Raw genomic sequence first — 14,781 nt, 5'->3', positions numbered from 1 at the left:
TAAACACCATGTCCTTTTTCTTTTACAGAAAGCAGACGATTTTATCCAAAGTGACTTACAGTAGTGAAATGCATCCATGTTTTTACTGGTCCCACGTGGGAATTGAACCCACAACCCTAGAGTTGCTAGTGCCACACTGAACTCAACTGAACCACACGGGACCCACATTTGGATAAAAGCATCGGCAAAAAGAAATGGAATCTAACCCACTGTTGTGTAAAATAATCTCTCTGCTCCCACATGCAGTAACCTGTTTGATCCAACAGGACTGTGTCAGACATGAGCTTCCTCCTATGGTGATTCAGAGATGAGAGGTGATTCTCTCTCCCCCCTCCCTCTCCTCTCTCACCACCTCGCTCTCCCTCTCAGCCCCCTCCCCCCCTTTCTCCCCTCCCCTCTCTCTCCCCCCTCTCTCCCCCTCAGCCCCCTCTCTCTCACCCCTCTCCCGCTCTCTCCCCCTCTCTCTGTCAGACAGACCTCAACCCTACATGAGCATTCTCCTGATCTCTCTCTCTCTCTCTCTCTCTCCTCTCTCTCTCTCTCCCCCCTCTCTCTCTCTCCTCTCTCTCTCTCCCCTCTCTCCCCTCTCTCTCATCCCTCTCTCCCCCTCTCTCTCTCTCATCCCTCTCTCCCCCCCCTCTCTCTCTCATCCCTCTATTTCCCCTCACTCAGTTTCATAAACAAACTACCTGATGCCCCAAGGCTTCCTTACATCTGCCTCTCCTACCTTTCTCAACCACACACACACACACACACACACACACACACTTAGTCAGTCAGGTCTATGCTGAGTCATTCTAACAGAGACAGGAAGTGTGTGAGTTCACATGTTCCTGGGTCACAGGACATCGTATACTGCTACACAGGCTCATTCATTCCAGAGACATTACAGACCAGCTTGTGTTTTAGTCACAAACACCAGTGTCCAGAGAGTTCATTTCTGAGTGACATCATGAAGTCTGAAACAGAGGTTTAAGAGGTATGTGAAGTGTGTAGGAAAGACCACAGCAAACTATTTCTCTCTTTTTCCCCTCTTCTGTTTCCAAATGTCCCTCCGTCCCTCCTCCTCCCTCCTTTTATGTTTTACTGCCTCAAACCTCTCCACCCCCCTGCTCCCTCTCCCTCTCTCCACCCCCCTGCTCCCTCTCTCCCCCCCCTGCTCCCTCTCCCTCTCTCCACCCCCCTGCTCCCTCTCCCTCTCTCCACCCTGCTCCCTCTCCCTCTCTCCACCCCCCTGCTCCCTCTCCCTCTCTCCACCCCCTGCTCCCTCTCCCTCTCTCCACCCCCCTGCTCCCTCTCCCTCTCTCCACCCCCTGCTCCCGCTCCCTCTCTCCACCCCCCTGCTCCCTCTCCCTCTCTCCACCCCCCTGCTCCCTCTCCCTCTCTCCACCCCCTGCTCCCTCTCCCTCTCTCCACCCCTTGCTCCCTCTCTCCACCCCCCTGCTCCCTCTCCTCTCTCCACCCCCTGCCTCCTCTCCTCTCTCCACCCCCTGCTCTCTCTCCTCTCTCCACCCCCCTGCTCCCTCTCCCTCTCTCCACCCCCCTGCTCCCTCTCCCTCTCTCCACCCTGCTCCCTCTCCCTCTCTCCACCCCCTGCTCCCTCTCCCTCTCTCCACCCCCCCTGCTCCCTCTCCCTCTCTCCACCCCCCTGCTCCCTCTCCCTCTCTCCACCCCCCTGCTCCCGCTCCCTCTCTCCACCCCCCTGCTCCCTCTCCCTCTCTCCACCCCCCTGCTCCCTCTCCCTCTCTCCACCCCCCTGCTCCCTCTCCCTCTCTCCACCCCCCTGCTCCCTCTCTCCACCCCCCTGCTCCCTCTCCTCTCTCCACCCCCTGCCTCCTCTCCTCTCTCCACCCCCTGCTCCCTCTCCTCTCTCCACCCCCTGCTCCCTCTCCCTCTCTCCACCCCCCTGCTCCCTCTCTCCACCCCCTGCTCCCTCTCTCCACCCCCCTGCTCCCTCTCCCTCTCTCTCTCTCCACCCCCCTGCTCCCTCTCCCTCTCTCCACCCCCCTGCTCCCTCTCCCTCTCTCCACCCCCCCTCTCCCTCTCTCCACCCCCCTGCTCCCTCTCTCCACCGCCCTGCTCCCTCTCCCTCTCTCCACCCCCCTGCTCCCTCTCCCTCTCTCTCTCTCCACCCCCCTGCTCCCTCTCCCTCACTCCACCCCCCTGCTCCCTCTCCCTCTCTCCACCCCCTCTCCCTCTCTCCACCCCCCTGCTCCCTTTCCCTCTCTCCACCCCCCTGCTCCCTCTCTCCACCCCCCTGCTACCTCTCCCTCTCTCCACCCCCCTGCTTCCTCTCCCTCTCTCCACCCCCCTGCTCCCTCTCCCTCTCTCCACCCCCTGCTCCCTCTCCCTCTCTCTCTCTCCACCCCCCTGCTCCCTCTCCCTCACTCCACCCCCCTGCTCCCTCTCCCTCTCTCCACCCCCTCTCCCTCTCTCCACCCCCTGCTCCCTTTCCCTCTCTCCACCCCCCTGCTCCCTCTCTCCACCCCCCTGCTTCCTCTCCCTCTCTCCACCCCCTGCTTCCTCTCCCTCTCTCCACCCCCTGCTCCCTCTCTCCACCCCCCTGCTCTCTCTCCCTCTCTCCACCCCCCTGCTCCCTCTCTCCACCCCCCTGCTCCCTCTCCCTCTCTCCACCCCCCCTGCTCCCTCTCCCTCTCCCCACCCCCCTGCTCCCTCTCTCCACCCCCCTGCTCCCTCTCCCTCTCTCCACCCCCCTGCTCCCTCTCCACCCCCCTGCTCCCTCTCCCTCTCTCCACCCCCCTGCTCCCTCTCTCCACCCCCCTGCTTCCTCTCCCTCTCTCCACCCCCCTGCTCCCTCTCTCCACCCCCCTGCTCCCTCTCCCTCTCTCCACCCCCTTGCTCCCTCTCCTCTCTCCACCCCCCTGCTCCCTCTCCTCTCTCCACCCCCTGCTCCCTCTCCCTCTCTCCACCCCCCTGCTCCCTCTCTCCACCCCCCTGCTCCCTCTCTCCACCCCCCTGCTCCCTCTCCTCTCTCCACCCCCTGCCTCCTCTCTCCACCCCCTGCTCCCTCTCCTCTCTCCACCCCCCTCCTCCCTCTCCCTCTCTCCACCCCCTGCTCTCTCTCCACCCCCTGCTCCCTCTCCCTCTCTCCACCCCCCTGCTCCCTCTCCCTCTCTCTCTCCACCCCCCTGCTCCCTCTCCCTCTCTCCACCCCCTCTCCCTCTCTCCACCCCCTGCTCCCTCTCTCCACCGCCCTGCTCCCTCTCCCTCTCTCCACCCCCCTGCTCCCTCTCCCTCTCTCTCTCTCCACCCCCTGCTCCCTCTCCCTCTCTCCACCCCCCTCTCCCTCTCTCCACCCCCCTGCTCCCTCTCCCTCTCTCTCTCTCCACCCCCCTGCTCCCTCTCCCTCTCTCCACCCCCCTGCTCCCTCTCTCCACCCCCCTGCTTCCTCTCCCTCTCTCCACCCCCCTGCTTCCTCTCCCTCTCTCCACCCCCCTGCTCCCTCTCTCCACCCCCCTGCTCTCTCTCCCTCTCTCCACCCCCTGCTCCCTCTCCCTCTCTCCACCCCCTGCTCCCTCTCCCTCTCTCCACCCCCCCTGCTCCCTCTCTCCACCCCCCTGCTCCCTCTCTCCACCCCCCTGCTCCCTCTCCCTCTCTCCACCCCCTCCTCCTCTCTCCACCCCCTGCTCCCCCCTCTCTCTCTCTCCACCCCCCTGCTCCCTCTCCCTCTCTCCACCCCCCTCTCCCTCTCTCCACCCCCCCTGCTCCCTCTCCCTCTCTCTCTCCAACCCCCTGCTCCCTCTCCCTCTCTCCACCCCCCCTGCTCCCTCTCTCCACCCCCCCTGCTTCCTCTCCCTCTCTCCACCCCCCTGCTTCCTCTCCCTCTCTCCACCCCCCTGCTCCCTCTCTCCACCCCCCTGCTCCTCTCCCTCTCTCCACCCCCCCTGCTCCCTCTCTCCACCCCCCCTGCTCCCTCTCCTCTTCCACCCCCCTGCTCCCTCTCCCTCTCTCCACCCCCCTGCTCCCTCTCCCTCTCTCCACCCCCCTGCTCCCTCTCCCTCTCTCCACCCCCTGCTCCCTCTCCTCTCTCCACCCCCTGCTCCCTCTCCCTCTCTCCACCCCCCTGCTCCCTCTCTCCACCCCCCTGCTCCCTCTCCTCTCTCCACCCCCTGCCTCCTCTCCTCTCTCCACCCCCTGCTCCCTCTCCTCTCTCCACCCCCCTCCTCCCTCTCGCTCTCTCCACCCCCCTGCTCCCTCTCTCCACCCCCCTGCTTCCTCTCCCTCTCTCCACCCCCCTGCTCCCTCTCTCCACCCCCTGCTCTCCCTCTCCACCGCCCTGCTCCCTCTCCCTCTCTCCACCCCCTGCTCCCTCTCCCTCTCTCTCTCTCCACCCCCCTGCTCCCTCTCCCTCTCTCCACCCCCCCTCTCCCTCTCTCCACCCCCCTGCTCCCTCTCTCCACCGCCCTGCTCCCTCTCCCTCTCTCCACCCCCCTGCTCCCTCTCCCTCTCTCTCTCTCCAACCCCCTGCTCCCTCTCCCTCTCTCCACCCCCCTGCTCCCTCTCTCCACCCCCCTGCTTCCTCTCCCTCTCTCCACCCCCCTGCTTCCTCTCCCTCTCTCCACCCCCCTGCTCCCTCTCTCTGTGTGTGTGTTGTAGTCTTCTGAGAGAGAGAGTCCCTCCATCCGGCTCTCTCTCTCTCTCTCTCTCTCTCTCTCTCTCGCTCTCTCTCTCATCCATCCATCCATCCATCCCCCTCTCCTTCATTCATCCATCCCTCTCTCCTTCATCCATCCATCCCTCTCTCCTTCATTCATCCATCCCCCTCTCCTTCATTCATCCATCCCTCTCTCCTTCATTCATCCATCCCTCCCTCTCTCCTTCATTCATCCATCCATCCCTCTCTCCTTCATTCATTCATCCATCCCTCTCTCCTTCATTCATCCATCCATCCCTCTCTCCTTCATTCATCCATCCCCCTCTCCTTCATCCATCCATCCCCCTCTCCTTCATCCATCCATCCCCCTCTCCTTCATCCATCCATCCCCCTCTCCTTCATTCATCCATCCCTCTCTCCTTCATTCATCCATCCCTCTCTCCTTCATTCATCCATCCCCCTCTCCTTCATCCATCCATCCCCCTCTCCTTCATCCATCCATCCCCCTCTCCTTCATCCATCCATCCCCCTCTCCTTCATCCATCCATCCCCCTCTCCTTCATCCATCCATCCCTCTCTCCTTCCCTTCCTCTCTTTCTCTGAATGGTAGCTGTAAGTCCCTGCTAGGAATAGAATGTGGGTCATTGCCAGCTCAGAAGCTTTCCGTCCCTCTACAAATCAAATGAAATGCTGACTTACAAGCCCTTAACCAACAGTGTAAATCAAGAAAAGTTAAGAAAATATTTACCAAATAAACTAAAGTAAAAAAATTATAAAAAAGTAACACAATAAAATAACAATAAGGAGGCTATATACAGGGGGTACCGGTACCGAGTCAGTATGCAGGGGTACAGGCTAGTAATGAGACTATATACAGGGGGTACCGGTACTGAGTCAGTGTGGAGGGGTACAGGGTAGGAATGAGACTATATACAGGGGTACAGGGTAGTAATGAGGCTATATACAGGGGTACAGGGTAGTAATGAGACTATATACAAGGGGTACTGGTACTGAGTCAGTGTGGAGGGGTACAGGGTAGTAATGAGACTATATACAGGGGTACAGGGTAATAATGAGGCTATATACAGGGGGTACCGGTACTGAGTCAGTGTGGAGGGGTACAGGGTAGTAATGAGGCTATATACAGGGGGCACCGGTACTGAGTCAGTGTGGAGGGGTACAGGGTAGTAATGAGGCTATATACAGGGGGCACCGGTACTGAGTCAGTGTGGAGGGGTACAGGGTAGTAATGAGGCTATATACAGGGGGTACTGGTACTGAGTCAGTATGCAGGGGTACAGGCTAGTAATGAGACTATATACAGGGGGTACCGGTACTGAGTCAGTATGCAGGGGTACAGGCTAGTAATGAGGCTATATACAGGGGGTACCGGTACTGAGTCAGTGTGGAGGGGTACAGGGTAGTAATGAGGCTATATACAGGGGGTACAGGGTAGTAATGAGGCTATATACAGGGGGCACCGGTACTGAGTCAGTGTGGAGGGGTACAGGGTAGTAATGAGGCTATATACAGGGGGCACCGGTACTGAGTCAGTGTGGAGGGGTACAGGGTAGTAATGAGGCTATATACAGGGGGTACCGGTACTGAGTCAGTGTGGATGGGTACAGGCTAGTAATGAGGCTATATACAGGGGGTACAGGGTAGTAATGAGGCTATATACAGGGGGCACCGGTACTGAGTCAGTGTGGAGGGGTACAGGCTAGTAATGAGACTATATACAGGGGGTACCGGTACTGAGTCAGTGTGGATGGGGTACAGGCTAGTAATGAGACTATATACAGGGGGTACAGGGTAGTAATGAGGCTATATACAGGGGGCACCGGTACTGAGTCAGTGTGGAGGGGTACAGGGTAGTAATGAGGCTATATACAGGGGGTACAGGCTAGTAATGAGGCTATATACAGGGGGTACAGGCTAGTAATGAGGCTATATACAGGGGGCACCGGTACTGAGTCAGTGTGGAGGGGTACAGGGCTAGTAATGAGACTATATACAGGGGGTACCGGTACTGAGTCAGTGTGGATGGGGTACAGGCTAGTAATGAGGCTATATACAGGGGGGTACTGAGTCAGTGTGAGGGTACAGGCTAGTAATGAGGCTATATACAGGGGGCACCGGTACTGAGTCAGTGTGGAGGGGTACAGGCTAGTAATGAGGCTATATACAGGGGGTACCGGTACTGAGTCAGTGTGGAGGGGTACAGGCTAGTAATGAGGCTATATACAGGGGGTACCGGTACTGAGTCAGTGTGGAGAGCTATATACAGGGGGTACACGGTCAGTGATGAGGCTTTATACAGGGGGCACCGGTACTGAGTCAGTGTGGAGGGGTACAGGGTAGTAATGAGGCTATATACAGGGGGTACCGGTACTGAGTCAGTGTGGAGGGGTACAGGGTAGTAATGAGACTATATACAGGGGGTACCATTTGTACAGGCTAGTAATGAGACTATATACAGGGGGCACCGGTACTGAGTCAGTGTGGAGGGGTACAGGGTAGTAATGAGGCTATATACAGGGGGTACTATGTACAGGCTAGTAATGAGGCTATATACAGGGGGTACAGGCTAGTAATGAGGCTATATACAGGGGGCACTGGTACTGAGTCAGTGTGGAGGGGTACAGGGTAGTAATGAGACTATATACAGGGGGTACCGGTACTGAGTCAGTGTGGAGGGGTAGAGGCTAGTAATGAGGCTATATACAGGGGGTACAGGCTAGTAATGAGACTATATACAGGGGGCACTGGTACTGAGTCAGTGTGGAGGGGTACAGGGTAGTAATGAGACTATATACAGGGGGTACAGGCTAGTAATGAGACTATATACAGGGGGTACAGGCTAGTAATGAGACTATATACAGGGGGTACTGGTACTGAGTCAGTATGGAGGGGTACAGGCTAGTAATAAGACTATATACAGGGGGCAGCGGTACCGAGTCAGTGTGCAGGGGTACAGGGTAGTAATGAGACTATATACAAGGGGTACTGGTACTGAGTCAGTGTGGAGGGGTACAGGGTAGTAATGAGGCTATATACAGGGGGTACCGGTACTGAGTCAGTGTGGAGGGGTACAGGGTAGTAATGAGGCTATATACAGGGGGCACCGGTACTGAGTCAGTGTGGAGGGGTACAGGGTAGTAATGAGGCTATATACAGGGGGCACCGGTACTGAGTCAGTGTGGAGGGGTACAGGGTAGTAATGAGGCTATATACAGGGGGCACCGGTACTGAGTCAGTGTGGAGGGGTACAGGGTAGTAATGAGGCTATATACAGGGGGTACCGGTACTGAGTCAGTGTGGATGGGTACAGGCTAGTAATGAGGCTATATACAGGGGGTACAGGGTAGTAATGAGGCTATATACAGGGGGCACCGGTACTGAGTCAGTGTGGAGTGGTACAGGCTAGTAATGAGACTATATACAGGGGGGCACCGGTACTGAGTCAGTGTGGAGGGGTACAGGGTAGTAATGAGGCTATATACAGGGGGTACCGGTACTGAGTCAGTGTGGAGGGGTACAGGCTAGTAATGAGGCTATATACAGGGGGTACAGGGTAGTAATGAGGCTATATACAGGGGGCACCGGTACTGAGTCAGTGTGGAGGGGTACAGGGTAGTAATGAGGCTATATACAGGGGGTACCGGTACTGAGTCAGTGTGGAGGGGTACAGGGTAGTAATGAGACTATATACAGGGGGTACAGGCTAGTAATGAGACTATATACAGGGGGCACTGGTACTGAGTCAGTGTGGAGGGGTACAGGGTAGTAATGAGACTATATACAGGGGGTACAGGCTAGTAATGAGACTATATACAGGGGGTACAGGCTAGTAATGAGACTATATACAGGGGGTACTGGTACTGAGTCAGTGTGGAGGGGTACAGGGTAGTAATGAGACTATATACAGGGGGTACCGGTACTGAGTCAGTGTGGAGGGGTACAGGCTAGTAATGAGGCTATATACAGGGGGTACCGGTACCGAGTCAGTGTGGAGGGGTACAGGGTAGTAATGAGACTATATACAGGGGGCACCGGTACTGAGTCAGTGTGGAGGTTATATACAGGGGGTACCGGTACCGAGTCAGTGTGGAGGGGTACAGGCTAGTAATGAGACTATATACAGGGGGCAGCGGTACCGAGTCAGTGTGCAGGGGTACAGGCTAGTAATGAGACTATATACAGGGGGTACCGGTACTGAGTCAGTATGGAGGGGTACAGGCTAGTAATGAGACTATATACAGGGGGTACCGGTACCGAGTCAGAGTGGAAACTATATACAGGGGGTACCGGTACCGAGTCAGTGTGGAAACTTTATACAGGGGGTACCGGTACCGAGTCAGTGTGGAGGGGTACAGGGTAGTAATGAGACTATATACAGGGGGTACAGGCTAGTAATGAGACTATATACAGGGGGCACTGGTACTGAGTCAGTGTGGAGGGGTACAGGGTAGTAATGAGACTATATACAGGGGGTACAGGCTAGTAATGAGACTATATACAGGGGGTACAGGCTAGTAATGAGACTATATACAGGGGGCAGCGGTACCGAGTCAGTGTGCAGGGGTACAGGCTAGTAATGAGACTATATACAGGGGGTACCGGTACTGACTCAGTATGGAGGGGTACAGGCTAGTAATGAGACTATATACAGGGGGTACCGGTACCGAGTCAGTGTGGAAACTATATACAGGGGGTACCGGTACCGAGTCAGTGTGGAAACTTTATACAGGGGGTACCGGTACCGAGTCAGTGTGGAGGGGTACAGGGTAGTAATGAGACTATATACAAGGGGTACTGGTACTGAGTCAGTGTGGAGGGGTACAGGGTAGTAATGAGGCTATATACAGGGGGTACCGGTACTGAGTCAGTGTGGAGGGGTACAGGGTAGTAATGAGGCTATATACAGGGGGCACCGGTACTGAGTCAGTGTGGAGGGGTACAGGGTAGTAATGAGGCTATATACAGGGGGCACCGGTACTGAGTCAGTGTGGAGGGGTACAGGGTAGTAATGAGGCTATATACAGGGGGTACCGGTACTGAGTCAGTGTGGATGGGTACAGGCTAGTAATGAGGCTATATACAGGGGGTACAGGGTAGTAATGAGGCTATATACAGGGGGCACCGGTACTGAGTCAGTGTGGAGGGGTACAGGCTAGTAATGAGGCTATATGCAGGGGTACAGGGTAGTAATGAGACTATATACAGGGGGTACCGGTACTGAGTCAGTGTGGATGGGTACAGGCTAGTAATGAGGCTATATACAGGGGGTACAGGGTAGTAATGAGGCTATATACAGGGGGCACCGGTACTGAGTCAGTGTGGAGGGGTACAGGCTAGTAATGAGACTATATACAGGGGGCACCGGTACTGAGTCAGTGTGGAGGGGTACAGGGTAGTAATGAGGCTATATACAGGGGGTACCGGTACTGAGTCAGTGTGGAGGGGTACAGGCTAGTAATGAGGCTATATACAGGGGGTACAGGGTAGTAATGAGGCTATATACAGGGGGCACCGGTACTGAGTCAGTGTGGAGGGGTACAGGGTAGTAATGAGGCTATATACAGGGGGTACCGGTACTGAGTCAGTGTGGAGGGGTACAGGGTAGTAATGAGACTATATACAGGGGGTACAGGCTAGTAATGAGACTATATACAGGGGGCACTGGTACTGAGTCAGTGTGGAGGGGTACAGGGTAGTAATGAGACTATATACAGGGGGTACCGGTACTGACTCAGTATGGAGGGGTACAGGCTAGTAATGAGACTATATACAGGGGGTACCGGTACCGAGTCAGTGTGGAAACTATATACAGGGGGTACCGGTACCGAGTCAGTGTGGAAACTTTATACAGGGGGTACCGGTACAGAGTCAGTGTGGAGGGGTACAGGGTAGTAATGAGACTATATACAAGGGGTACTGGTACTGAGTCAGTGTGGAGGGGTACAGGGTAGTAATGAGGCTATATACAGGGGGTACCGGTACTGAGTCAGTGTGGAGGGGTACAGGGTAGTAATGAGGCTATATACAGGGGGCACCGGTACTGAGTCAGTGTGGAGGGGTACAGGGTAGTAATGAGGCTATATACAGGGGGCACCGGTACTGAGTCAGTGTGGAGGGGTACAGGGTAGTAATGAGGCTATATACAGGGGGTACCGGTACTGAGTCAGTGTGGATGGGTACAGGCTAGTAATGAGGCTATATACAGGGGGTACAGGGTAGTAATGAGGCTATATACAGGGGGCACCGGTACTGAGTCAGTGTGGAGGGGTACAGGCTAGTAATGAGACTATATACAGGGGGCACCGGTACTGAGTCAGTGTGGAGGGGTACAGGGTAGTAATGAGGCTATATACAGGGGGTACCGGTACTGAGTCAGTGTGGAGGGGTACAGGCTAGTAATGAGGCTATATACAGGGGGTACAGGGTAGTAATGAGGCTATATACAGGGGGCACCGGTACTGAGTCAGTGTGGAGGGGTACAGGGTAGTAATGAGGCTATATACAGGGGGTACCGGTACTGAGTCAGTGTGGAGGGGTACAGGGTAGTAATGAGACTATATACAGGGGGTACAGGCTAGTAATGAGACTATATACAGGGGGCACTGGTACTGAGTCAGTGTGGAGGGGTACAGGGTAGTAATGAGACTATATACAGGGGGTACAGGCTAGTAATGAGACTATATACAGGGGGTACAGGCTAGTAATGAGACTATATACAGGGGGTACTGGTACTGAGTCAGTGTGGAGGGGTACAGGGTAGTAATGAGACTATATACAGGGGGTACCGGTACTGAGTCAGTGTGGAGGGGTACAGGCTAGTAATGAGGCTATATACAGGGGGTACCGGTACCGAGTCAGTGTGGAGGGGTACAGGCTAGTAATGAGACTATATACAGGGGGCAGCGGTACCGAGTCAGTGTGCAGGGGTACAGGCTAGTAATGAGACTATATACAGGGGGTACCGGTACTGAGTCAGTATGGAGGGGTACAGGCTAGTAATGAGACTATATACAGGGGGTACCGGTACCGAGTCAGTGTGGAAACTATATACAGGGGGTACCGGTACCGAGTCAGTGTGGAAACTTTATACAGGGGGTACCGGTACCGAGTCAGTGTGGAGGGGTACAGGGTAGTAATGAGACTATATACAGGGGGTACCGGTACTGAGTCAGTGTGCAGGGGTACAGGCTAGTAATGAGACTATATACAGGGGGTACAGGGAAGTAATGAGGCTATATACAGGGGGTACCGGTACCGAGTCAGTGTGGAGGGGTACAGGGTAGTAATGAGACTATATACAGGGGGTACAGGGAAGTAATGAGACTATATACAGGGGGTACAGGCTAGTAATGAGACTATATACAGGGGGTACAGGGTAGTAATGAGACTATATACAGGGGGTACCGGTACTGAGTCAGTGTGCAGGGGTACAGGGTAGTAATGAGACTATATACAGGGGTACAGGGTAGTAATGAGGCTATATACAGGGGGTACTGGTACTGAGTCAGTGTGCAGGGGTACAGGCTAGTAATGAGACTATATACAGGGGGTACCGGTACTGAGTCAGTGTGGAGGGGTACAGGGTAGTAATGAGGCTATATACAGGGGGTACCGGTACTGAGTCAGTGTGGAGGGGTACAGGGTAGTAATGAGGCTATATACAGGGGGTACCGGTACTGAGTCAGTGTGGAGGGGTACAGGGTAGTAATGAGGCTATATACAGGGGGTACAGGGTAGTAATGAGACTATATACATGGGGTACCAGTCAGTGTGGAGGGGTACAGGGTAGTAATGAGACTATATACAGGGGGTACAGTCAGTGTGGAGGGGTACAGGGTAGTAATGAGACTATATACAGGGGGTACAGTCAGTGTTCAGGGGTACAGGTTAGAGGTAATATATACATGTAGGTGGGGGTGAAGTGACTATACATAGATAATAAACAGCGAGTAGCAGCAGTGTAAAAACAAATGGAGGGGGGGGTCAATGTAAACAGTCCAGTGGCTAGGATATACATGATTGACTTGACTATAGCATACTATTTAGCTATTCCTAATGGGATATATAGTTGTTGAGTTAGGCTACAGGTTACAGGTTACAGGCTTCAGGTTACAGGTCACAGGCCACAGGTTTCAGGCTACAGACGACAGGCTACAGGTTACAGGCTACAGGTTACAGGCTACAGGTTACAGGTCACAGGCCACAGGTTTCAAGCCACAGGCGACAGGCTACAGGCGACAGGCTAGAGACGACAGGCTACAGGCTACAGGCGACAGGCGACAGGCCTAATAGAAAGGTCATGTCATGCTATGATGACACTGATGTTTAGTCTGTGATGTTTATTCCTTATTACACCCATGTTGTTCTACTTTCAAATTAAATACCAGATAAACGGATTATTAGGCCTCAGGGGGGTCTTAAGCCCAATCGATAGATTCAATTAGTTCATTACAATAGCCTTTATGACCCCGAATTGGCACCCTATTCAATAGTACACTACTTTTAACCATAGCCCCTATTGCATCTAGTCAAAAATAGTGCACTTTAAAGGGAGGGTAACATTTGCGACATACAACCTAATCGTTGTGTTATGTATTTATCGGTGTCTCACCTCACAGTCGTACAGATCCGTTAGCTGATCGATTATCCATTCCTCCAGATTCAATCTCTTTCTCAGTTCTTTCCGGTCATATTTCACGGTTACTCGCCCTTGCTTCCGAACGGGGGTCTCCGGTTCTTCGGTGGAACCGGCGGCCGCCGTCTGGAAATACACCCGGGGTTGAGGACTCGTCTCTGGGCTGGTAACCGCAGCCATGGTCGGTCCGCTGAAGAAAATCCTGGAAGTCCTGTTGGTAGAGTGGATTTAGACGCGTTGTTGTGTGATTGTTCGCCGTGTTGTGTGGTTGTTAATAAAAAGGCATTGATTCTACAGGAGTAGATAGAAAATGGACCTGGTCAAGTCTCTGTTACGCTATTGTTCCCTTCTTGTTAAAGAGCATGGCATTAGATTCACTTCGTGGTTTCCAAATCAAAATCACCATCAAAAATAGCCTATCAAATTAGCTATTTACACTATGACAATTCGGTGTATAAAAATAAATGAATGGCAAAGCCTAGAGAGCAGCTGTAGTCTCCTCTCCGGTTGAGTACAAAGAGAATATATTCCATGCGGTTCTCCCGTTTCTGTCCTCGTGGTGTTGTATGAACGTATGAAAAGCGGTCGACTTGTCCGTTTTCTACAGATAACTTAACGTTACGTAGACAAAACAAATGATAGTCCTGATTTATTTCCTCTTCTCTTCTTTCTCGTCTTTTTTTTGTTGGCCCTTTCCGCGTACTCTCTCTCTCGCTCTCTCTCTTCCTTTAGTGCCTCCCTCTCTCCAAACGCAACTCCGCTAGTGATTCCCTCTCCTCTCTCTCTCTGTCTCTCTCTCTCTCCCTCTCCTCTCTGTCTCTCTCTCCTCTCTGTCTGTCTGTCTGTCTGTCTGTCTGTCTCTCTCTATCTCTCTCTCTCTGCAGTGCTCATCTCTCTCTCTCTATATATATATATTTCTCTCTCTCTCTTTCCGTCCACATTTGAACAGTCCATTCGCTGCTGACGGCACCATAGGCCTACTACTGACCACACAGCACAGCGTTCCTAGCTGCTGGTTCTATTTTGGGTCCCTGAAAACGTTTTTTAATTGTTGGATATTAAAGACTGTAAAAAGGCCAGTAAATCGGCTCCAAGTGATTTTCATTTCAAGTAACAGTTGAAATTATTATGTTTTAGTCAAATATTAAATCTGTTTGGGTTTATTGCGGTTCATTTTCAGTCTACAATTATTTGTATTTTTTTCTGTTATGCCTAGTTAAATAAAGGTTAAATAAAGGTTAAATAAATAGAAAATGTGACGGTCCCCAGACTATCCGCTGAAGAAAAGCATCATGCCGCTGCTAGTTGATGGTCCCTGATAACGGTGATACAGTCGCCAGTCACCACTTAGCAGACTACTTAAGTTTCCAGCCTATTTCTGTTCTATTCTCAAGACAATCATCCATCATAATCACTATGGGTCTACCTAACAGGGTTTATTACGGTTCTAGAAACATTTCCTCTGAGATTTTACTCTCCACAGCACAATATCTTCTGTCTTCTTCCACAT

General features: G+C 53.7%; 1 protein-coding gene across 1 annotated transcript in view; it reads right to left on the bottom strand.

Annotated features, from left to right (window-relative positions):
• LOC106608460 (protein phosphatase 1 regulatory subunit 14B) overlaps positions 1-14,044 on the bottom strand; it is a 38,633-nt gene extending 24,589 nt beyond the window's left edge. Inside the window, exons 1-2 of the mRNA XM_014206391.2 lie at positions 13,588-14,044; positions 13,248-13,482 (exon numbers count right to left, since the gene is read on the bottom strand). Of these exons, the coding sequence (XP_014061866.1) occupies positions 13,248-13,451 (204 nt within the window). The 5' untranslated portion in view covers positions 13,452-13,482; positions 13,588-14,044. The remainder of the gene's footprint in view (positions 1-13,247; positions 13,483-13,587) is intronic.
• Between the last annotated feature and the right edge of the window lie 737 nt (positions 14,045-14,781).

Source organism: Salmo salar, chromosome ssa07 (genome assembly GCF_905237065.1).
Source record: "Salmo salar chromosome ssa07, Ssal_v3.1, whole genome shotgun sequence".
NCBI classification, from domain to species: domain Eukaryota; kingdom Metazoa; phylum Chordata; class Actinopteri; order Salmoniformes; family Salmonidae; genus Salmo; species Salmo salar.
This window is presented reverse-complemented; position numbering and strand designations above follow the sequence as displayed.